We start from the raw sequence: 25,815 nt of genomic DNA on the forward strand, positions 1-25,815 counted from the left end.
AATCTTGTTTTCCTTAGTGTAGACAGATGGACTCAGGACAAATGGGATAGTATCCGCGTGCTAGCAGTTGGAGACGGATCTGACGGCAGCACGGGGGCGTGTATATATCCCCACAGGAAGCGCAGCTGTTCAGTAATCTTCCTTGCAAAAGCTGTTATGGATGTGTGTACTGACGCTCAGTGAAAAGTAAAGAAAAAAGTGAAAACAGGCCTCCCCTGACCGATTGACAGTGGCTGGAGACCGCCAGCCTTCCCAACCGGAAGGCGTGGACATTGGCAGAGTGTACGCTCTTAGGAAAACAAATGTCAAAGGCTTACCTGGAATCGGTGAAACCCATGTACACAGGCAGCTGGGCGGGATGCTGAGTCCATCTGTCTACACTAAGGAAAACAAGATTACCAGGTAAGTAATCTCAACATTTCCTGGCGTGTAGCCAGATGGACTCAGGACAAATGGGATGTACCAAAGCTTTACACCCAGCCTGGGCGGGAGGCTGCCTGAGGACCATGTAGTACCGCCCTCGCAAAAGCAGAGTCCTCCCTGGCCTGGACATCCAGACGGTAGAACAGAGAAAAGGTATGGAGGGAGGACCATGTCGCCGCTTTACAGATGTCCGCCGGTGACAGCATCGGGGATTCAGCCCAAGACGCCGCTTGGGCTCTGGTAGAATGAGCCTTAACCTGTAGAGGCGGAGCCTTCCCAGCCTCCACGTAGGCGGCTCTGACAACGTCTTTAATCCAGCGGGCAATGGTGGGCCGAGAGGCCGCTTCACCTTGCTTCTTCCCGCTGTGTAGGATGAACAGATGGTCTGTCTTCCGCAGGTCTTGAGTCATTGTCAGATACCTGGGCAGCAATCTGCCGATGTCGAGATGGCGTAATAAACGGCCTTCTTCAGATTTCTTCAAACCTACCGTGGTAGGCAAGGATATGGTTTGGTTAAGATGAAATTGTGAAACCACTTTAGGGAGAAAGGAGGGAACCGTCCAAAGATGGATAGACTCCGAAGTGATACGTAGAAAGGGATCACGGCAGGACAGTGCTTGTAATTCAGAGATGCGGCGTGCGGAGCATACGGCCAGCAGGAATACCAACTTCAGGGTTAGAGACCGTAGAGACAAGCCCCGAAGGGGTCGGAAGGTAGATCCCGCGAGGAAATCCAGAACCAGATTAAGGTTCCATAAGGGTACAGGCCACTTTAGTGGCGGACGAATATGCTTGACGCCTTGCAGGAAACGAGAAACATCAGGGTGCTTGGCGATGGTCTTGCCACCTCTCCTGGGCCCATAGCACGATAGTGCCGCTACCTGAACCTTGATGGAGCTGAGGGAGAGACCCTTCTGAAGCCCATCCTGCAGGAAATCCAACACAATAGGAATAGTGGCGGCATGTGGACTGGTGCCAAGAGAGTCGCACCATGCTTCAAAAATTCTCCAGATCCGTACGTAGGTGAGGGATGTGGAAAACTTGCGAGCCCGGAGGAGTGTATTAATCACAGGCCCCGAGTAACCCTTTTTCTTCAGTCGAGCCCTCTCAATGGCCAGACCGTAAGAGAGAACTGAGCCGGATCCTCGTGCAGAATGGGACCTTGACGTAGAAGGTCCCGGAGAGGAGGCAGGGGGAGAGGCTCCCCTGCCAGTAGGCATCTGAGGTCCGCGTACCAGGGTCTTCTTGGCCAGTCCGGGGCCACCAGAAGAACTAGGCCCTGGTGTGACCGAATCCTGTGGATGAGGGCACCCAGTAGAGGCCACGGGGGAAAGGCATATAGGAGAGTCCCCGGAGGCCACGGCTGGACCAGAGCATCGATGCCGTGCGAGCACGGGTCGCATCTGCGGCTGAAGTATCTGGGTACCTGAGCATTGGACTTGTCTGCCAGTAAATCCATGTCCGGAATCCCCCAGTGATCAACAATCATCTGGAAAGCTGTGGGGGACAGCTGCCACTCGCCTGGATTCAGGCTTTCTCTGCTGAGGAAGTCTGCTGTGGTATTGTCCTTCCCGGCAATGTGGACGGCAGAGATGTCCCGCAGATTCGCCTCTGCCCAAACCATTAGTGGGGCGATTTCTAGAGATACCTGTCGGCTTCTGGTTCCGCCCTGACGGTTGATGTAGGCCACCGTGGTGGCGTTGTCGGACATCACTCTGACAGCTCTGTGTCGCAGCCGTGGAGCGAAACGAAGGCAGGCCAGTCTGACTGCCCGGGCTTCCAGGTGATTGATGTTCCATGTGGACTCCTCCCTGTTCCAGCGCCCTTGCGCGGTGAGTTCTTCGCAATGTGCTCCCCAGCCGCTTAGGCTGGCATCCGTGGTGAGCAAGATCCACGTGGGCGCGGACATCCTCGACCCCCTGCTCAGGTGGTCGGACCGCAACCACCACCGCAGCCGGGTCCGAACACGGACCGGTAGAGGGAGGTGCGTGGAATAGGCTCGGTGATGAGGGCTCCAGCGAGAGAGCAGGGAATGCTGAAGTGGTCTCATATGGGCCCGTGCCCAAGGCACCACGTCCAGGGTGGATGCCATGAGACCCAGAACCTGCAGATAATCCCAAGCTAATGGCCGACTGGTTCCCAACAGATACTGGATACGCTGCCGAAGGTTCAACTGTCTCTTGGTCGTAAGACTGACCGTGTCCGCCCGAGTGTCGAACTGTACCCCCAGATACTCTATGGACTGGGAAGGCTGTAGGCAGCTCTTGCTGAGGTTGATGACCCAGCCCAAGCTTTCCAGAAGGGCGATCACCCTGTCGGTCGTCCGCAGGCTCTCCACTCGGGATTTCACCCTGATCAACCAGTCGTCTAGGTAGGGATGGACCAAGATCCCTTCCCGCCTGAGTGCCGCCGCCACAACTACCATCACCTTGGTGAATGTCCTTGGGGAGGTGGCCAACCCGAAGGGGAGAGCTCGAAACTGGAAGTGGCGGTCCAGAACCTTGAAGCGTAGGTAGCGCTGATGATCTGGATGTATCGGAATATGAAGATAGGCTTCGGACAGGTCTAATGCCGTGAGGAACTCTCCGGGCTGGACTGCGGCTTTGACGGAGCGCAGAGTTTCCATGCGAAACCGCGGTACCCGTAAGTACCGATTGAGGGATTTGAGGTCCAGAACAGGCCGAAAAGTGCCCCCTTTCTTGGGTACTATGAAATAAATGGAATAGTGTCCAGAATCCACTTCCCAGGCAGGCTCTGGGAGGATGGCGTTCAAGGTCAGGAGCCTCATCAGGGTGGCCTCCAATGCTGCCTTCTTGAGCGGGGAACATGAAGACTCCACAAACTTGTCCGGAGGAAGATGATGAAAGTCCAGATAATACCCCTCTCGGATAACTGCGAGGACCCACTGGTCCGACGTGATCTCGACCCATCTGGGGTAGAAGAGGGTCAATCTGCCCCCTATGGCTTCGTCCCCCAGATGAATCGGCAAATTCTCATTGTGGGATGCGACCGGGACCCACGCCCGGCCCGGTCCCCCGTTTGCGCAGCCTGGACCGAAAGGACTGATTCCTGGCCGGAGGACGCGGCGTCTGATAGCGCCCTCTATATGGAACAAATCGCTGTGAACTCCTGCCCCTGGAGGGCCGTGGAACGGAGCGCTGTCCCCTCCTGGACTGGTCTTCTGGTAGGCGAGGCACAGGAGAGGCACCCCAGGTAGCGACTAGCTTATCAAGGTCACTGCCAAACAGAAACGAGCCCTGAAAAGGCAATTTGGTGAGGCGAGACTTCGAAGGTGTATCAGCGGACCATGGCTGGATCCATAGGTGTCTCCTGGCGGCCACGGAAGACGAGATCCCCTTAGCCGTGGTTCGAACCAAATCCGATGCGGCATCGGTGAGGAAGGAAAGAGCGGGCTCCATGTCAGCCGCCGGAGCGTTGTTCCGGACCTGAGACAAGCAGGCACGAGTGACCACCGTGCAACAGGCCGCAATCCTCAAAGAAAGAGCTGCCACCTCAAAATTTTGCTTCAGAATGGCGTCCATCCACCTGTCATGGGGCTCCCTGAGGGCCGTACTCCCTTCCACAGGAATGGTAGTGCGCTTGACCACAGCGCTAATCAAGGCGTCCACCTGAGGGCATGCCAGCAGGTCCTGGAGAGCCGGTGCCAATGGGTACATGCCTTTCAGGGCCCGGCCCCCTTGAAATGAGGCCGCCGGTGCTGCCCATTCCAAATCAATGAGTTGCTGAGCCGCCTGCAAAAAAGGAAAATGGCGGGCTGTAGGACGAAGACCTTCCAGCAGGGGGTTCTGCGCAGAAGGAATCGAAGCACTGGGACCAGTGATATCCAACTCCGCCAGACACTGAGACACGAGGTCCGAGAGGTCCTCCTTAGGGAAAAAGCGCCGCATAGTCCTATATGGCGCAATCCCCGGGGGGAGGTCCCCTTCGTCCGGGAGTTCGGACTCGTCCGGCGAAACCTCCTGGTCCGACTGATCGGGACTGTCCAGTGGCGGGAGGTCCCGCTCCCGAGAAGGCTGCGAGGGTCCAGGAACAGGATCCCTAGGGGCCGCCATCATGGCGGCAGCCGCAGCATGCGCCGTAGACGCCGCCACCGCAGGAACCGCAACCGCTGGAAGAACAGGCGCAGCAGGGACCGTAGGGCCTGGACGCGAAGCCGTCTGCATCTGGACAAAGGCATGAATTCCCTGAAAAAGATCCACCCAGGAAATGGAAGCAGCCTCAAAACGCCGGGGTACAAGCTCCCCCGGGATTCCTGAGCGGTCGAGACTGCCTCCCAAATCCAGTGTAGCCGCAGGTGAACTGTCAAAAAACTGCGGCTGAGATTGGTCCTGGCCGGAGGGTCCCCCGGCCGCCGCACATTGGGTACATAGGGAGTCGGGGTCAGTACCGCGCGTGGCACGAAGGTGGCATGCAGAGCAGAGGCCTAGAGCTGAAACGTCTAGGGCAAGCGGCGGCGCCGCTGCGGCCGCGAGCTGATCCATTAGCAAAATATAGCAAGCGTGCGCTACTTATGCGGCAGCAATCGGCTGAATAGAACAGGCGCACAATAACAATAGTAAGCGGCAGTAATAGGCGCTGAATAGCACAGGCGCACAATAGCAATAGGAAGCAGCAGCAATAGGCGCTGAAGAGAGCAAGCGCACAATAGCAATAGTAAGCGGCAGCAAGAGGCGCTGAGTAGAACAGGCGCACAATAGCAACAGTGTGCGGCAGCAATAGGCGCCGAGCAGAATAGGCGCACAATAGCAACAGTGTGCTGCAGCAATAGGCGCTGAGCCGAATAGGAGCACAATAGCAACAGGCTGCGGCAACCACCAGCAAAGGCCAGAGGCACACAGTACTAAGCAGGTAGCAACATACACATAATGGCAGTCAATAGACATACAGCAGCAATATGCGGCACATACTCACAGTGGCAGCCAATAAGCAAGAACAAGGAGGAAAGAAAGCCGCGCCCATTACAGGCGCGGAATACCTGAGTAAGGCCACAAATGGCGTCCTCCACGGCTTGCCACGCTGCCGGTCCTCTAGATAGCGGAGACCTGGGTGAAGAGACGTACGCCGTACCAAATCTTCAGCGCTGCCGGGCAGGATTACAGGCGGTCTCCGGCTGCGAGGGGAAAGGGCCGATACCTTTCACCGCCGCGGTTGAGGCACTGCACCCGCTACCTCGTCCACGCCGGGAGCGAGGGCCTCGGCGGGACCGAGGACTTTCACCTCCGGGGGACCACGGCAGTCACCCCGGGAAGCTCAACTGGGGGGCACGGCCAGAACGGCCCCTGAGGAGCGCGGGGCTCAAAAAGGTGTTGAAGAAAGGTAAAGTAGAATCTAGAAGAGAAGAAAACAAAAATGAAAGTAGTCTTGGAAAGCACGCTGAACCAGCGTGCAGGCACTCCAAACTGCTTTGGAGACGGAAATTACTGAACAGCTGCGCTTCCTGTGGGGATATATACACGCCCCCGTGCTGACGTCAGATCCGTCTCCAACTGCTAGCACGCGGATACTATCCCATTTGTCCTGAGTCCATCTGGCTACACGCCAGGAAAATATACATACACATACATACTACCTTTTCCTCTGGTCCTGGGACCCTGTCCCTCTCTGTTCCAGGCCTCCTGCACTTCTTCCAGTCCAGCGACTGGACAGACACCTTTGTCGCCCTGCAGCTCTGTGCCACTCTTTGCGATCTCATCACTCATCCATTTGGGCCATTGCCTCTCCATGGCTGCGCCACTGTTGCCGTCCCCCACATCCATGCACTGTGCAACCGAAAGCCCCTGCATCGCGAGGTCTCGCAGCGGAACACGGCACACGTAGCTCTGACCTTATGTGCATTTCCCAGCGAGCATGCACAGGCCTTCCAAAGTCCATGTGCACGCACCCCCGCAGCTGGTGCACACACGCACACCTCACAGGTCGCCAACAGACACCACTTTTATGAGATGGTGTTATATATATATATATATATATATATGGAACACCTAGGTCTGCCTGACCAAGACAATCAGAAAGGAATGTCTGCTTCCAGCACAATACAAACATATATATATATATATCTATATATATATATATCTACACTCACACATACATAGACACATACATATAGGATAAGATTGTGAAGAAAAGGTGATGAAGAGTCATTGACATAGGATAATCCGAAAATTTTAGCATTACTGAGAATGCCAGAGAACACTGTGGAATTTGTTGCTGGAGGATGTGATCAAGGCAGCTAGAATAGCTGTGGTTAAAAGGAGTTTGAACAACTTCTTGGAAGAAAAGTCCATAAACAATTCTTAGCCAGATGGACTTGGGGAAACCCACTGCTGCTTATCTACTTTTTGGGATCTGTCAGGTACCCGGATCGGCCACAGTCGTGTTATAGGATGCTGGGCTCGACGGACCTTTGGTCTGACCCAGCATGGCACATCTTCTGTTGCCATTCACTACCACAGAGGCAGCTGCCTGCCGCCATCACCACTACTGAATTCCCTGCAATTAGGACTTACCTTTTCCGCTATCATGAACTCATATCGAAGTGACTCCCTGGTGCAAACAGCTCCCAGTAAAAACACAAAGATTATGTAGAGGAACCACCTGTAGGTATCAAAATCAGAAAAGCATATCTACTTGCATTGCCATGAGTCCATGTAGAATCTTTATACTAAAAGTCAGAAGTTTCTCGGAATTGTGGTAGCAATGCTGTGAACTTTCATGCAATACCTCCTTGTTACGGGGGCACCATAAACTTTCATTTTCAACTATCTATTTTTTCCCTGTTTATTTTAATTCCTCCCCCGGCCCCATCTAGTTCATTAATCGCAGTGACAGTCCTTGACCAGGGGCCACAGACCATGGTCCCCCCTCCAAAGCCCTGTACATTGTGCCCCAAATTCAGCCAGTAGGGGGGGGGGGGGGGGTCACTGTCGTACAATATCCGAGCTCCCTCCCGGCCCCGTCCAATCCAGTCTCCGATATCTAACCGAGATCTCCCTGACCGATACACCATATAAAGGAGCATCTTCTTCCAGCACAATGTTTGCCCTTTTACAAGGGGTTATTTAAAGAGCTGTTACCGTACACATTCAAAAGCATTAATTATGCATCTTCCTCGATCTCCCTTTCTCCATTAGAACAGGCTCTATTCTTGGCTAAGACTCCCTCCTTCCCCACCCTTCTGCCAAACTCTTTATGAATGACAAGATACATTATTGGTAACGACTCGGATCTTTACAACTGCACGAACTGGGAGATTACTGGCACGGGTCACGGAGGCAATCAAGCAGGGGATGCAGACTGCACCAGAAAGAAACTGCATTATAAATACAAAGCGTCAGTGATCACTGAGCCAGCAATTACTGCACAATCTGAGAAAGCTTGAAGAATTTATAAACTTTTTTTTTTTTTTTTTAATTTGGCTGTTAGTCTCAGCACAGCAATAGAAAAGCAGGACGTGGAGTTTTATGTGGGATTTGCATCTGGGTAAGGAGGGGGCTGGATCCCGTCAGACTATAGCAAACATGAAACTTGCTGTATAAAATTACTTCTGGCAGACAAGACACGATGCTGCATCTCCAGTCTGTGAAACCTGTCTTGGGCAAGTTGCAGATAAAATTATTACTGCACAGAATATATTTAGACTTGAAAACTAAACTGCTCTGTGCCAAAACATACTTAGGAGGCAGTCCTCCAAATATCCAAGCGTGTTTTATCACATTCAGATTTAATCAGCCCAAATGAATGCTGAAACCCACAATCTAAAAGAGATTAATTTTATAGCATTTATCTAATGAGAAAAGGAAAGAGGCAGATGAGGTCCAGAAAGCACCCAGGAAGGGAAAGCACTTTTATACATAAATTACCACTGGCCGTTGCAAGACCCTGGTCCCTTTTAGCATAAGAAAGGTACAGGAATTCCTTTGGTAGACAGGCAAGGAACCCCCACAAATCACACGTCTGAATGGCTGGCTGCTCATTTTGGGATGCACATACCTACCAGCTGCAGGGGTTCATCCCGACGGGCACAAAACAGCACCCATGTGGAAGAGTGGTAAAGGAATCTTTCAAGATCAGGAGGTCGATATTCAGCATCACTTATCCGGATACATACAGACTTATGCACTGAATGGCGAGGTCTGAATAGGCAATCCCCGTTCAGCGGCCGTCACATAGCCAGATTAAGTAGTTAGCCGGCTAAGGGGGTCATTTCCAAAAGCGATCGCACGCGAAGAGGGACTTTTCACGTGCGATCGCTAAATGGGGGTGGAGTCGGCCCCGGAAGAGGAGGAGGAGTCGGGGCGGCACCGGGGCCCGCTCTGCGGAGACATTGCTGGCGGCGAAAGGTAATGACCCTTATCGCCGCCAGTTTCGTGCCAAATAACGACACCTTTTATGATGTAGTTAGTTATTCGGTGCGAAAGCCGGCAGCCAGCGCACCGCAGTGGTGCGATGGTTGCCTGCTTTCACAGGCCCTCCCCCTCGGATTTTCTAACGTCGCAGACCTTAGAAAATCCAGGCCTAAGTGGTGGATGGGACAGGGGTATAACATTTATTTATTTATTTATTTATTTATTTATTTATTTAGAGGTTTTTATATACCGCAGTACGTAAAATATACATCACCGCGGTTTACAATTAACAATAAATTAGCAACAAGGCTTTACAAATAACAGAATTAATAAATATTAATTACATGGAGGAGCTAGTTATTCAGCTAACTTAGCTGGATAAGTGGCAATATTTACACTTATCGGGCTAAATTAGCAGGTCCAAACTTAGCTGGATATACTTATCCAGGTAACTTTATAATTATTTTGGTATACTTAGTGGCGTGGCTGCACCATTGAATATCCCCAGCTACGTTAGCCAGATAAGCTAGCCCGTTAGTCTTTCAATATCGATCCCTAGATGTTAAATGGATCTGTCAATGCATCAGGTCAGACATAGTGGTGTGGGTCTGGTAGTCAGTGGCAGGGCCGCAAGGATGGCCACTTCAGTGGCTGGCTTCAAGCAATCTGGGAGGGAATAAAAAAATATGGAAACCTTCCCCTACCCCACCCGGGGTAGCTGTTAATGTCACAGGATCCCAGCCCTGGTTCAGACTGAGCTGGAAGCCCAAAGGAGCTGTAGGAAATGCTGCTGGGTCCAAAACAGAACAACAAAAAAACAGAACCATCACAGCAGCAGTGATTCTGTACAATTCTGTGGGTAAAAATGAAAATGTTTGGCTGAAACATCCGAAAAATGATTACAGTACATGGAAAGCATCAGAGCATCTTAAAATAAATCAAAGTAATTCATGTATCCTTTACATGCCAGGAACACGCTATTACATGAAGATACAGTAAAGGCCACATTGCGTCCAAGAGGCAGCAAACGGCACAGTAAAGAAGAAATACATTATCTGCTGCATTGCACAAGGGGGTAAATGACCTTGAAATTCAAAAGAAAACGAATTTCAAACCCAATTGAATCAAGGGATGAGAAAAGTAAATAATTTACTTCAAACTCATTTGGGACTGCGGTCTGCTAGAGCATTTTTTTAAAAGCCTCCCCCATCATCAGAAGGAAAAGCTTTAACAATGTGATTCAAATGCAGTCACCAATTGGTTTCTCGGATCATCTCGTTTGATATCATCACCCCCTACAAATGCTAGATTTCAGGAGAGTCCAGCAACTGTAGGGTTAACAAATTAAGAATTCTACCATGGTATGAAAAAAAAACAAAAAAACGTGATTAGATCTGCATTAATGAGAGCAACCCAGTGTAAGAGGTGGCAACGGACGATCATTTCAACAGCCAGACTTTAATTTTCCAGATGGCTGGGTAATAAAAGGCTGATTGACTGGTGATAATCAGGAAAGGAAAAAAAAAAGCAAAAAAAACGGAAAGCGAATTCTTTTCTGCCTCCGGAGGGACTTACGAAACGCCAATGGCAGTCAGGGAGCCCGTTGGGATGCTGGTAGCAGGTTTCTGGAGGTCTCCGCTCATGTTGAAGCCGGCCATCACTCCTGCATTCCACACACACAAAACCGTCTGTTAAGTTACAATCCATCCTTTTCTCACGTACGCAACTGATTTTCTTTCCCCCTCGGGGCCCATAAACGGTGAAGTCCCATGTGCTGTCCCACTGCGCCGTTCCACCTTCTATCCAGTGTTACGTCAGCTACCTAAACATGTTAAATAAGGGCCGCTGTTTACACCTATCAGCTAGATCAGGGGGATGCACAGAACCTGGGCTCGATTGTCAAGAGATAACCCACAATGAATATTCATGAGGTACACTGGCACACACGCTTGGTTACCCCCTGAAAACCAGAGCCATCTGTGGCCCTGGCATTTTGCACCCCAAGACAGTAGGGAAGATGACAACAGGCCCGTGAAGAATGCTTAGGACCTCGTTCAGGTGCAGAATGAGGAAAAAAAATCCATTGCAGAATCAGGCCCATGGAATCTGAGGGAGAAAACCCATGGAGTTGTGAAGGGACCGCTTCCCCCTTTAATGCTGCGGCTCCGCCTATACAATCAAAGCTGATACAATGCCACAAAACTGATTATTCATCATGCTCACAAACTGTTACTCCATGGATATGAACGGAGATAGAAAGGGTGGATGAGAGGGAATTTTACATATACAAAAAGGATTCGCTAGAAATTAAAACAAAAAATATGGTGTCATAGAAACATAGGGTTGTAAGGTATCTGTGTACCTAAACTATCAGACAGATGTCTAATACAGGAGTTCTCAATCCAGTCCTCAGGTCACCCCTAGCCAGTCAGGCATTCAGGATATCCACGAGTGTGCATGAGATAGATCTGCGTGCACTGCCTCCATTGTGTGCATATCTACCTCATAGAAACATAGAAATGACGGCAGAAAAGGAGCAAACGGTCCATCCAGTCTGCCCAGCAAACTTACGGTAGTATTTGCCACTCCATACAAGCACCCCCATACTTTTCAGTTTCCCAGACCATCAAAGTCAGGGCCCTTGTTGGTTTCTGTTTGAGTCCAATTATCCATCACCTCTTGCTGTTAAAGCAGAGAGCAATGTTGGAGTTGCATAAAAAGTATCAGGCTTATTGGTTAAGGGTAGAACAGCTGCATCAGCAAATGACCCCCATGCTTATGTGTTTTCCCCAGACTGTAAAATTCAATGTCCTTGTTGGTTGGTGTCTGAACCTAATTCCTGATTTCCTCTTTTCTCCCTGCTGTTGAAGCAGAGAGAAATGATGGAGTTGCATCAACAGTATGAAGGCTCATTGGTTAAGAGTAATAACCACTGCACCATCAAATTACCCCCATGCACTCTCTTCCTCATTTCCATCCTCTAACCTTTAGGGATCCACAGTGTTTATCCCATGCCCCTTTGAAATCTTTCACGGTTTTTGTCTTCACCACCTCCTCCAGAAGGGCATTCCAGGCATCCACTACCCTCTCCAGGAAAAAATATTTCCTGATGTTGGTACTGAGTCGTCCTCTCTGGAGTTTCATTTTGTGACCCCTAGTTCTACTGATTTCTTTCCAACGGAAAAGGTTTGTTGCTGATTGTGCATCATTAAAACCTTTCAGGTATCTGAAGGTCTGTATTATATCTCCCCTGCACCTCCTCTCCTCCAGGGTATACATATTTAGGTCCTTCAACCTCTCCTCATAAGTCATTTAATAGAGAACACCCACCATTTTGGTTGCCCTTCTCTGGACTGCCTCCATCCTGTCTCTGTCCCTTCCGAGATACGGTCTCCAGAACTGAACACAGTAATCCAGGTGAGGCCTCACCAAGGACCTGTACAAGGGCATTATCACTTCCTTTTTCTTACTGGTTATTCCTCTCTCTATACAGCCCAGAATTCTTCTGGGTTTAGCTATTGCCTTGTCACATTGCTAGACACTATCACCCCAAGGTCCCTCTCTTGTTCCATGCACAACAGCCCTTCACCCCCCATCACACACAGCTCTTTTGGATTACCACACCCCAGAAGCATCTGTACATCTTGGCATTGAATCCCAGCTGCCATATCTTTGACCACTCTTCCAGCTTCCTTAAATCCCGTCTCATTCTCTCTACTCCTTCTGGCGTGTCCACTCTGTTGCAGATCTTAGTATCATATGCAAATAGACAAACTTTACCTTCTATCCCTTTCACAATGTCGCTCACAAAGATATTGAACAGAACCGGTCCCAACACCGATCCTTGTGCCACTCCGCTTAACTCCATTCTGTCTTCAGAGTAGGTTCCATTTACCATCACACGCTGTCTTCTATCCAGCAACCAGTTTGTAATCCACGCCACCACCTTGGCGCTCACTCCCAAGCTCCTCATTTTGGGGTAGATTTTATAAACTTGCTTGTGGAAGTCTATGAGCGCGCGCTACCCGGCGCGAACAAATGGACGCCCGATTTTATAACATGCGCGCGCAGGTGTGTGCATGTTATAAAATTGGGTGTCAGCGCGCACAAGGGGGTGCACATTAGTGCAACTTGCGTGCGCCGACTCCCGCGGCCTTCCCCTGTTCCCTCCCAACCCCCTAAACTATCCTCCCTTCCCCTAACCTACCCATCCACTAGCCCTAACCTAGGACCCCCCCCCCCCAACCTGTCTTACCTTCTGCGCCTGCCTCGGAGCAGGTGCAGGTTGCACGTGCCGGCACCCTGCCAGTATGTGACCCCCCGGCACAGCGGCAAATGGCCAGGAGCTTCTGACTCCACCCCGCCCCCGAACTGCCCTGCCCCCTCCCCACCCCTTTTCCGAAGCCCCTGGATATGTGCGCATGGCCAGGCCTTTTTAAAAGTAGGCCCAGTGCGCGTAAGGCGATTTATACACGCAGGCCTTTTAAAATCCTGGCCTTTAGTCTCAAGCCTCCTATGCAGGACCATATCAAAGACTTTGCTGAAATCCAAATAGATGACATCAAACACTCTTCCTCGATCCAATTCTTTAGTCACCCAATCAAAAAAAAATCAATTAGATTTGTCTGAGAAGCCCTTCCCCTAGTGAATCCATGCATATTCACTGTGGATATCCTGAAAAGCTGATTAGCTAGGGGTGTCCAGAGGATGGGTTGAGAACCACTGGTCTAACATGCTCTTAGACAGGACGATTTTGAAAAGTTTTTATATGAGCAAAACACTCTAGACAATTGTGTGGCCCCTTCCCACTCATCTCAGTGCAGGTAAGAGCACGCTATGAAATGTATACGTGTGCTTTTATCTGGGGAGATTAGGGGGCAGAGTTAGGGCAGGGCAATGACAGTGCATACAGCGATTTCATTTTTAAATCACTGCATTTCCCTTTGAAAATGAGCTTGCCGCTTGGCAGGTACGTCACTGCAGGCAGCCCGGGACTGATCTGAAAATTCTCCCCCTACCCCCAAATCCTCCCATGATAGAAATTCTTCCACCTCCTTAGGTAACTTGTGCCAGTGCGTAACTTGACCCTTTGTTACTGTCTTAACCGTGGCAGGCAGAGAATATGGGCAGAATAGATACGTGGTAACATAACATAACACAGTAACACAGCAGATGATGGTACAAAAAAAAAAAAAAAGACCAAATGGTCCATCCGCTCTACTCAGTTATTTCTGACCATACTGCAAGGACATCTCCCAGCTGTAGAGGTTTCATCACCTGTTAGATATCACATCCTGTTCAGCTTTTGCTGTCTTCGTCTTTGATTTTCTACCATCCTGGGCAGATGGGCATCCAAGATCTCAGACTTAATCCAACACCTGGCTCCCTACCTGCTCCCCCTCCCAACTCCTCTCTTACCACCACAAGTTGGGGCCTGGAATTTTTTAATGTGCTGTCAGATTTCTCCGTTTATACAATGAGACATGCTTTTTTTTTTTTTTTTTAAATTTCTTTATATGAGACATGCTTTAAGCACTAACTAGTTTGTGATCTACCTGTGTTTATTGAAAAGCTGGGTCCTTCCTGTGTATATTTGACCATTCTTAAGGTTTTCAGAAATGATGCCTGACTTGGAAACGACTGAATAAGTCAACAATAGATTCTCATGTTATGTTCTTTTCAAAACCTCTGCGGTCAAAGCAAGAAGGAAATTTCAGGTATTCAGGAGGAATGAAACAGACAGTATGGGATGCTTATCAGCAGCGCTACTCCTGGCCTCTTTAGAGTCTAAAGAAATCTGGGATCTTCTGTCTGTATGCTCCTGGCAACATCTAATTTCAGTCTGTCTTACCACCTTCCTCCCTAACTCATCTCACTGAGCTTAACCCAGGCCTGGCCAAATCTGGTCCATGTCTAGGAGAAACTTCTAAAAGGTAAGCATCAGGATGGATCTCTCCACCTCCACCTCTAAAACACTCCCCCCCCACCCCCAATCCACCCCTTTCCATACTCACTCACCCCTTCACTCCCAAGGCATTCACTCCCCAACCCCTGAACTCTTCTAACTCCCAGGGCACACTTATTCCACCAATGCTTCCCCCTTTCTCTCCATGCACTCACTCACCCCCCCCCCCCCCCCCCCATCAAACCCCAGCAAGAGAGAAGAACAACTTAACCCACCTCTTCTGCTGGCCACCATCTGCCACTCTCACCCATGTTCAAAGCTTTGCAGATTAAACAGGGCGTGGCCCATGGACCCTGCCGATCTACAGAGCCACGCACTGCTCTCAAACCACAGAGCTCTGAAAAATAGTATTGGCGGTAGCAGGAGGTGGTCAGCAGGATGGAGGTAGCTTGCTCGGTTCTCCTTCAGCTAGTGGCAGAGGATGAGGTGGTAAATCCCGGGTGTCATGAGGTGATGTACTTAGTTGTTTGATAGATTTTTTATTTGGCCTCATTTACTCCTGGGACCGCTGAGCAAGGTACAGCAAAGAGTGACTAATCAACGATCTTACGTTTGGAAGAATAGGCCCTCATTCTTGTGAAACATGGCTACTGCCTGCCCTGCTCTGCATTAGGAAAAAATAAATAGTCCTATCCTAGGCATTACAAGAAGTTATGAAGACAACAACATCCCTCACAGTGGCATTTGAAAGTTATTGCTTACATTAAAAAAAAACAAAAAAACGGTGCATAGGCAATAGATTAAGCCAAAAACAAAATTCCGAGGCTGATTGGTAAATGAAAACCTGAACAAAGAAGCATAAAAATAAACTGCAGCCAAATCGTGTTGAACCAGCTCTGTTGAAGGAGGCAATGATCTTTCATGAGCGTTTCTTAAAAGGGACTGCAAACTCCTGCCCCCAATCTCCTTCCCCTTGAACAACCTGCATCAGTGAAACCTTTGTTTTGAGCAGATCATTGAGAAAATTAAACTGTACATTTAGCACTCGAGTCCTGTACCCTCTCGTTGTTGTTACCGGTATCATGAAAAAGCGGTGCAGGAAGTGATGATGACTTTCTTTGAAAGGCAATGAGGTTATTTGAAATGTAAAAAAAAAAAAAGAAAGAACTCATTGCGCCAGGGCTCGTGAGGCTTTTAATGGATCCGGTCCTGCGTTTGCACTGGAGTCCCTTCAGAGAGGTGGTGCTTTCTATGGCCCTGACTCTCCACAGTGGCAGCAGCCCCCCCTCCCTTGCTTCCTGAACTTTTTTCGTGCAGTGACAGTAGTGCAGACAGGACAGAGCCATAGAAAGTCCTGTGGTCAGATACGGCCTACCACAGGCCCGGGGTTCTCTGCTGAAGCTCCCAGCTTACCGGGCCAAAAGGGACTGGCTTACGATAACACAAAGCAACGCTCAACGAAGCCTAATGCCAGGTGACTGAAAGCAACCGTGTTACGCATCACCATACAGCTTACGATCCAACAAATCAAAAATCTTAAGATAATAAAATTTCCAAGAACGCACTGTTTGGTGCCTAATACTGAGCAAGCGAATTCAGGTCTATTCAAACTCATTAAAACCAGATCTCTTTTCTTACATTTATTCAGACTGTATTATTCAAACACACGCCTTTCTCAGTTAGGTCTGCGCTAATGACTTTCGGTCAACGCTAAAAGCTAAATCCCTTCAAACTCATCCATCACTATGGAAACCGGCTCCGAGCAGCATCGGCTCCAGGTGCTGGTGTTTACATTCTCTTAGGCCTTGCCAATCTCCTTTTTTATTTTTTTACTTTTAAATTGAAAAAAAAAATAAAAAATTGATTGCATTTCACAAATAAACGATAGACAAAACTGCATCCCATGGTTCTCATCCCTAACAGAATGCCACAAATAAATAAAAAAAAAAAAAGTGGGACGTTTACCTATTGTGAAAGCCCACACTGACTGATAAGTTCATTTAGTGACCCGGTCACGGGAAAAGATTCATTCCAAGAGTCAAACTAAAATTACAAAAAATACCGCAAAAGGTTTCATGCCCAAATTTCTATCACAAATGTGGCAAATGGTATGACACAGAGCTGATCAATATCGCCCCAGACTGGGTAAACTTTCTTTACAGTTATACCCCCTACTACCTCCCATTAAGGATCCTTAGATTTTAACATCTCAGAAAACATTTACCTGGTCTCTGTGCTGAACATTTCAAAGCATACATATACTTCTTACGAGTCACAGCACAAAGTACGATTTTTAAAGCCTTTCTTGTAACCCCCAAGGAGGCTGAAATCAGAACATCATGATTTCACGGTGTCGTTTTCCAAGATTTAACGAGCAAGCGGAAAGCAACTAGCCAGTAACGCCCAACTCGCAAAATGAAGAGATACTACAGTAGTGCCCGGGCTTTGGTGGTCTCTGAAGGTGGCTCTCCTGCTGAACAGCAGCCGGCTCTTCATACAGAGCAGGAATATCTCTCTCAGATGTATTTTTCTCATATTACATCACAGATATTGACTACAAATAAAGCCCAAAAAATGCAACCTCAACACAGAGCAAAACTTTATAGCAATGAAAAAAAGATGGGGTGTTCATCAAATGACTGGGCTTTACATACATAGGACCCTATTTAAAAATACAAACCAGTGATCGCAGTCATGTACCCAGAAGAAACACGTTGCTAAAGCAATCTTTAAATGCTAACATCTATGAAACGTGTAACTCAACTGAGTTTCGAGAATGCCTGTCTGTTTTAAGGACAGTAAGGAATACCAGGACCAGAAGCAGTGACCTTCAAGTTGGACCTCAGACAAAAAGGCCATGCAGAGGGATTTGGGGTGAATGCCCAGTGCAGGTTTTCCACTCCCTGTGTTGACCAGAGCTGCAGATGTTGGGAGGGGAGAGAGTCCCAGTCACTGTATTCGGTGGCATCTACAGGTTGGATTTAGGACCTATGATGGCAAGGTTCCACGACTGGATGGCCTCTGGGTGAGGACTGATGTAGAGGAAACTGAACTAACGTGAGCTGGGAAGACATATAAAAACGGGTAAAAATTCCCAGGTAGATGCAAAAAAAGGCTCGTGGTTCCAGATTACCAGTCCAGGTATTGATTAAAGCTGGAAGCCCAAAAGGAGCCGGGAAGAGATTGCTGGGATAAAATAAAATGCTGACTGCTGGCAGACAGGTGCAGACCCACAGTCTCAGACGAACGGATCGGCTGACTTAGGGGGTTGAAACCCTGATGGGTGCCAGTATTTAAACCCAGCTGAGACGGAAGCATTTGCTGACACAAACAGCACCCGGGAATACTTGCTCCCTGATGGCTTGTCTGACCTGCTCTGGGATCCCTTGCTCCTGTCTTGCTGCACCAGGAACTCCTAACTCTGAGGCCAGGGGACCTCTTTCTTCAGGATCTCCCGTGCCGACCTCTGGCTGCTGCTGATGGCTCTGCACCCAGACTACAGGACTAGCGGCGTGCCTGCCTGCACGGAGCCTGCGGGAACGGCTTCCTGACCCCAGTCAAAGCCTTAACAGGAATGGCCGATGCAGCCTGATTGTCTGCACGCAGATGTCCAGCAAAGGGGAGATAATGGATTATGAAGAAGAAACTGCTGCACTCTTGCCACAGACGATGTTGAAATTACATTGAGCTGGACTTTTTTTTTTTTTTTTTTTACAGGTTGATTTCTTTATAAACACTACTGGCTTGCTCCATGCCCCGGTTTTTCATTGTTATAAACAGATTGGTTATACGTCAAGGTTTCACAGCGGAGGTGCTGTTAAGATACTTAAAAGACTTGGGGGTGCACAGGTCCATGGGTCTCCCCCTGAGATTTTGATAATTAAATTCAACGATCATGATCAGCCCTGCCTCTGAGAAGGATCCTATAAAAACACAGGAGCGGACACTCGTGGTACCGACCTCATGCCCGCTTTATGGGGACAAGTTAAGAAATTGCACCAACCACACTGGAAGAGTTAAAGGGATGCGCTGTACTGGGTGACTCTTACACAACCACACTGGAAGAGTTAAAGGGATGCGCTGTACTGGGTGACTCTTACACAACCACACTGGAAGAGTTAAAGGGATGCGCTGTACTGGGTGACTCTTACACAACCACACTGGAAGAGTTAAAGGGATGTGCTGTACTGGGTGACTCTTACACAACCACACTGGAAGAGTTAAAGGGATGCGCTGTACTGGGTGACTTACACAGTCGGTGATGGGCTGCCAGTTTGTCGCCAAGGGGGCTTTTATCGGTTCTCTTCCACCGATGAGATGCTTCTTGTTTTCCCAAAATTATTTAGCCCTCCAGCTTCTCTCTCCATAGAGCAAAAAAGAAATTGTGCACAGAAGAGAGAGTAACACAACACTAAAAATTACCGGATGCCTGACAGATCCGGAAACCTCTTACTGGATTCGCATATGAATTATCCAAAAATGTTGTATCAGAAGGAACCTATGAGGACTCGACAGCCCATGTATAACATTTTTGGATAATACATTGATTCATCATAGCCTGCAGATAATCCAGACTGGATCGGATGGCATACATCAATGTAAGTATTATCCATATAGCTACAAGATCATTACGTTACATATTCCTGTCACTTAACTGAAAACAAAATGTTTGGGGTTTTTTTGGGGGGGGGGGGGGTCACTTTTTTCCTGATGACTCTGTAAGTCTTCTCCTAACTCCTTTTCCAGACTCTCCTTTCCATTTTACTTTTCTCTCTCTCTCTCATGCCTTCATCACTTCCTTCCCTCCCTGATATCTATTTTTCTTCATTTCTTTCTTATCTGCTCTAAATCTCTCCCTTACATCAGCATCACTTAACTCTCTTTGAACACTCAAGCCTGTGTCTCATCTCTCACCCTCCAGTTCTCCATGTTCCAACACTTCCACTTCCCCAGCTTTTCCCTTCATTGCTCTTCTCACCCTCCATCTCTCCCTCACTGGGGTGCTCCACCCATCAATCTCCTGCTATCTAACTTCCTTCTCCCCAAGGGCCACCCACCTCCAGCATCCCCACATTGACTTTCCCACCCTCTCTCAACTATTTCATTTTACTCCCACCCTTCTCCCATCCTCTCCAGTTTGTCTCCCTTACCCCATTCATCCCCTCTCTGACTCCTTTACCTCAATCATTCCCTCATATTCTTCTCCCATCACCCGTCGCTCTGATTCACTCTCACCCCAGTCATCCCTTGCAAAATCTCCCCCGCCCCCCCCCCCCCCCCCCCCCCCCCAAATCCTCTCCAATTCTCTATTATACATATTCCCCATCACCCCTTATGGCTCTCACACACCAATGTCCCTCCCCAATCACCCCCCCCCTCTCTCTTTCTCAAACCCTTCCTCCTCCTAATCTCTTGATCTAGCTCTTTCTTACTTCCTTTACACCTCTGGTTCTCTCACCTCTCCTGCTCTCATCACATCTCTGGCCTCTCTTCTCTCCACTCACCACATACCATCAAGTCTCTTCTTCTCCTCCATCCTGTCTCTGGCTTTTTTAACTTCCATGATCACCTCTGGCTTTCTTTCATACAGACCCTTTTTTTCTGGCTCTCTTTTCCACCCCATTACCGCCAGCTCTTTTGCACTGCCTCCTAATGCATTGTGCCCCTGAACTCCTCCCCCCACCACACACACACAGAGCTCCTCCTGCCACACGAGTCTCATGCACCTTCATACCCGGGTTCTCTTTCTTCACGTCAGACAGCCCAAATTTGCACTTCTAATTTCAGGGAGATGGACGAAGGGGCACTGCATTCATTGCCTTCCTTTCCCCTTTTCATGTTCCCTCAGCATTCAACCCCCCTAATTCCCCCCAATGTTTATTCTCTCTTGCCACCAGCATTCACCTCTTCTTCACCTCACTCCTCTTCAGCATTTATCTCTTCTTGCTCCCCCCTCAATCACTTACAGTTCCCCGGCTGGGCTCTAGGATGCCTCCTCCCCCGTTCTGCCCTCTTGAGATCCCAGGCTGGGGCTCGGTCTGCATCTGGGTCCAGCCTCTCCTCTCCTGCTGAAACGAGGAGGTGGGGTGGGGTGGGACGGAATGAGCCCGGAGCCCGGGACACAGCAGAACAGAGAAATCGCTCTGCTTCCCTCTCCCTCACATGCTGCCAGCAGAGTCTGCTCCATCTCACTCCTCAGGGGGAAAAGGTGAGCTTGGAGCAGACACTGCAGAGAAGGAAACAAATGCTCTGCTCCCTTTTCCAATCCCCCCCCCCTTCCTGTTCCCTGAAGAGAACAGTTTCTGATTCAGGGCACTGGCCAATAGGTTCGGAGCAAAACTCCTGTTTTACAGAACATTTACATTTTTGATTTAGGGTTTAGCCTGTGCATCTGGGAAGTTTTGTTAAATTGCTATACCTGTTATATTTCTATATTGCTTATGTTTTGTAAGCAAGAGTACTGGGACTATCTAAGTCTACCTTTCTTTTCTTTCTACTGAGATAACCTACTGTAGATCCTACTTGACCTTCATCTTTATTTCCACTTTCCCTCTGGGCTCGTTCCATGCTTTCTGAATACCAATGCCCTTGTGGTTAACTACCCTGGACAGGCAGTCCCATGCATCCATACCCTTCTGTGCAGAAGCACTTCCTTACCTGGTTAATGAATGTATCCTTACACCGGCTTCATATCGTGAAATCTTGTTCTAGAACTTGCCTCTCTCTCGATTACTGAGACTCTCGAGGTGCCCTGGACGTCTCTACCATATCCTCCATGTGTCGCCCTCCCTCTGCACAATTATGCCCTTAGATCTCGCCTCCTGGGACTTGTGATGCAGACTCTGCACCCTTTGGAGAGGCCTCCCAATGACAGCCCAGGCCTGGCCACTGCCCCTGCTCTCTCAATATCCTTCTGAGAAGGCGGCAGCAGCCAGATCTGGCACAGCAGGCCAGCAGAGCTCTTGGTGACACATTTTACAGGAAGTATTACCACTCCATTTTTTTCTGCTTCCCGTGTACCTTAATATTCCACTGCCTCTCTCTCTCACACTGTCTTGTTACTGTGTTTGGTGACCCTGAGCTCACCAGATGTGATGGCCCACAGATCCCTCTCCTGGTTTGGTGGTTTCGTCAGTGCCATAAATCCTCTCCTCTCCCTTTAGGGCTTCGCAGGAACTTGCTTTCCTTGCTTTCTCCCACCAATGGCTACCAGACATAATGGTGTGGTCGCTAAAAGCGTGGTAGAGAAAGGTGAATTCCACTGTGGCCCAGAATGGCAAAAAAGTGTTTATTACGCAAATGGAGGTTTGGGAAAATGTGTGCGTGTGGGTGGAGCGGGCACCACAAATGAGTTTTTATGCAACTAAACTCATTTTTATGGAGTTGGCATTTGGCCTTGCAAAACGTTGAGTGAAGAAAAAAAAAACAAAAACAAGCTACATCGAGCTACGCACGCGTCCAAAGCGCACACGGCGAACGTGACGACTGATTTAACAAGGCGGTCACTGAAATACCTGTAGCGGTGGGGAAAAAGACTCCAAACACGGTGAAGAATGTTTCCCCTGGACTGTAGTCTGAGAAGGTGTTGTTACGCAGCAGTTCTTCAGAATATCCAACAAATCCATGCTCTGCAAGAATAAAGAAGCAATCAAAACCAAGTCAGAGGTAAAATCCCTGTGAAGGTCTTCACCGACAGCTGCTCTCTCTTTCCATCCTTGCTGTAAGAAGATTTGCATGCAGGCCAGCTGACAGGCCGGAGCCTGCAGTTAATGGGAGTCAGGTCCATGGAGTTTAAAAGGATTGGAAGGGCTAAGGATTGGCTTGGATTACATTTCCTAGTTTAGAATCATCAAGGGGTTGCTTTTTTTTTTTTGAAGCGAGTGCTCGAGGGTAAGTTAATCAGGATAAAGTAACTCCCACCGTTTTATATCACTGCAAAGGATGAAAAATGCAAGCAGGTACTCAATCCCGATGTCTGCTCTACTACACATCTTTGGTAAAAATGGACTCAAGATTTTTACTAAAACTTTGAATTACAATGAAAAAGAAATGTAAAGCAATTTAAATTTGCTTTCTCATTAGGTAAAGATGCAGCTTGAAATATACATTGTGATTGAGTTATTTTGAAGGAAAAAAGGCAACAGTGATTTGCTGTTATAAACAATCATTAGATATTACAATAAAGCTTAGCTCAATTATACACTTTGAAATTATATATAACAAGTCAGCTCTGTCCAAACCTTTCCCTTTGCAGAATATAAACTACTACATTTTTATATATAAGACCCAGTGACGTGGTCAGGTCCTTTAAGGGATTACATGCATACCCATCCCATCAGCCACAGCCAAAGAGAGGCCCGCTGAGGCCATGGCAGACATCATCCCACTGCAGCCCAAAAAGAGGGCGAGGCCCTGAGAATGTGCGCATGTGTGAGAGAGAGAGGCTGTGTGTAGGTATGTGTGACAGCACCCATGTGTGTGAGAGGGAAGGAATGTGTGTGAGAGCATGGGTGTGTGTATGAGAGAATGAACATGTGTAAATGTGTGAGTGAACTGTGTATAACACATAGGCTCTCATGTATGCACACACAACCTCATATACACACATACACACAAACACACACACAATGTATGTGTGTGTGAGAGCCAGAAAACGAGTTTGTATCGAGCCTGTGTGCACTTGTGTGTGTAAGAGCATGGATGTGTGTATGAGAGGAAGTGTGTGAGAGAATGAAGGTGTGTGCGTGCGTGCGAGAGGGTATGTGTGTATAAGGGAGAGAGAGCATGTGTATGCGAGAGAAAGGGAATATGTGTATGACAGAGGAAGTGTGTGAGAGAATGTGCAGGTGTAAGTGTGTGTGTGAGAGAGAGGATAACGTTGTGCAGCTCCCCTACCTTAATCCACAACAATCTCAAAAGATCTCGTATGGAGAGAGCAAGAGTTTTTTTAAATCCTTATTAGTTTTAATTATTGTGCCTTATTTGATATTTCTACTGTTTTGAAATATTTTATTCATATTTTGGGAAATTTATAGCATTTTTTTTTACTTCTTGCAAGTTCTATTCATCAGCTATTTTGAAATATTTATTTTTAAATTAGCATGGTTTTGATATTATTGATGATTTGTATTCTTTGATTTTGTTTGATGTTTTATGAGAAATTGTGATACTTCTGTTTTATAGGGAAGGAAAGTGTGAAATAAGGTAAATCCTGTTCAATCCTTAAATGCTCAATATAGAAAGTTACAACCCTAAAAGTCCTGACTGAGTAAATGTATTATAATAAAGATTCAATTCAATTCAGTCCCCCGACATGGCAGTGTTTCGCTAGTGGGGCTGCGTTGGAAGGGACCCACAATAATTTCTAGAAACAAAATGTAAATAAATAACGTCAGTTAACAAGAACAAATGTTATATAGCTAGAGGAGAGTACAGAAATTAAACCAAAAGTACACTAATGAGAAGTACTACAAGACAGAGATTCTAAATATACGTGTTACTTACTAAAAACAGCTCTATCACTTAAACATACAAATACATATATATGAACATATATAAACAAATATTAACTTCACAAGACCTAGGAACAGTGCTTAACAATGCATAGGAAGGGTTAATTGATCCAAATTCTGGTTAAATACCGCAACAAAAATTGAAGTTCTAGAAGGCTACTAGTTAAAAAAAACAAACAAAATACAAAACCAAAAAAACCCAGTACTATCAATTAAACATAAATATACATATAAAAATACATACAAAGACTTCAGAGGACCCCAAAACTGTACTTAATGCGCAAAAAGGGTTAATGATTAAGAATTTTAGTGAAAAATCTCAACTGAAAATTTAAAAAGTTCTAAAGAGGCAAAACACCAGAGGTTAGCCAGTGAGGTGCACGGCATCAAGAAAAGGGCTGGAAGAATGAGAATGAGGAGAAAATAATGCGAAAAGAAAAACCCATGTAAAAGCTTAAGCAAGGAGAGAAACATATCCAATGCTGAAAAAGGATTGAGCAAGAGGCAGGGTAGCTCGTAAATACCTCAGCTGAAAACTGAGAGGCAAAACACCAGGGGTCAGCCAGCAAGGTGCACAGCATCAGGGAGAGTGGCTACAAATATGATTGTCAGTTTTAAAGCTAGAGGTTATCCCTCTCGGCTTATAAATTGCCTTATATGTTAATAGAGAGCCTGCTGTTTGTTGCACTCGGCTGACCGCAGAGTACGGCCATGGGTGGAAGCTCTCACCAAGGAAAACCACCACCGCAACGACCTTCGGCTCCAGACGCGGCAGGCCACTGCGCATGATGGGACATGCTGCGCCAGGAATGCCACTCCGCTGTGTGAGTTTTCCTGCTTTTTAAAGGGTCCGCGGCGGGAAACCACTTGCATTGCCCAATGATGACATTACCTAGGCCTTACTACTTAAGGCCCAGCCTGACCTGCATTATACACCTCAGCAACAGGTCAAGCTCCTTGGAGTACCTGGTTGCGTGTTCCTGACTCTGAGTTCCCAACTCCATCTCCGCTCTCTTGTCTTGTTGTCCCTTTGGATTGCTTTCTGCCTCGGCCCCGGTTCAACTTCTGGACTTCGCCTGATCACCCCTGCCTTGACCCTGGTACGACTCCTGGACTTCACCTAATCGCCGCCTGCCTCAACCCCAGTACGACTCCTTAACTTTGCCTGATCGCCATCTGCCTCGACCCATGGGAAACCTCCACACTGCTTGCTGGATGTTGTGGATCCATCTCGGCAGCCTGGTCTCTTCCTTCGTGGGAGTCTTCGCTATCGGAGACCCGCACCTAAGTCCAGCCGGCCCCGGCCTCCAAGGGCTCAACCTGCGGGGAATGAAGGCTGATATTGGTGAAGGTCGCGTTGGGTCTCCACTTTGACCAGTTCCGCCTATCGACAATACCTGCAGGGCTCCTTCCTGCAGGTAGTGTCAACCTTGTCTTGGTTCAAGGGTCCACCTTCACACCACTGTTCCTTCCATGGACTGATGAGTCCCCTGAGATATTAACCTGTGTCCTTCCTTTTTCAAATCATATAACTATGGTCTGCTCTACAATTTGTAAACATTGGCCTATACTATGTCCACACCCAATGTTCTGTTCTCCTCCCTGCTTT

General features: G+C 48.1%; 1 protein-coding gene across 5 annotated transcripts in view; it reads right to left on the reverse strand.

Annotated features, from left to right (window-relative positions):
* The window catches only part of SLC12A8 (solute carrier family 12 member 8), a 174,139-nt gene that overhangs the window by 45,395 nt on the left and 102,929 nt on the right, over nucleotides 1-25,815 (reverse strand). For all 5 annotated transcript variants that reach the window (XM_029605264.1, XM_029605265.1, XM_029605263.1 and 2 more), the window contains exons 6-8: nucleotides 22,209-22,322; nucleotides 10,365-10,452; nucleotides 6,951-7,038 (exon numbers count right to left, since the gene is read on the reverse strand). In XM_029605264.1, the coding sequence (XP_029461124.1) occupies nucleotides 6,951-7,038; nucleotides 10,365-10,452; nucleotides 22,209-22,322 (290 nt within the window). The remainder of the gene's footprint in view (nucleotides 1-6,950; nucleotides 7,039-10,364; nucleotides 10,453-22,208; nucleotides 22,323-25,815) is intronic.

The sequence above is a fragment of the Rhinatrema bivittatum genome, chromosome 6 (genome assembly GCF_901001135.1).
Source record: "Rhinatrema bivittatum chromosome 6, aRhiBiv1.1, whole genome shotgun sequence".
Classification (NCBI taxonomy): domain Eukaryota; kingdom Metazoa; phylum Chordata; class Amphibia; order Gymnophiona; family Rhinatrematidae; genus Rhinatrema; species Rhinatrema bivittatum.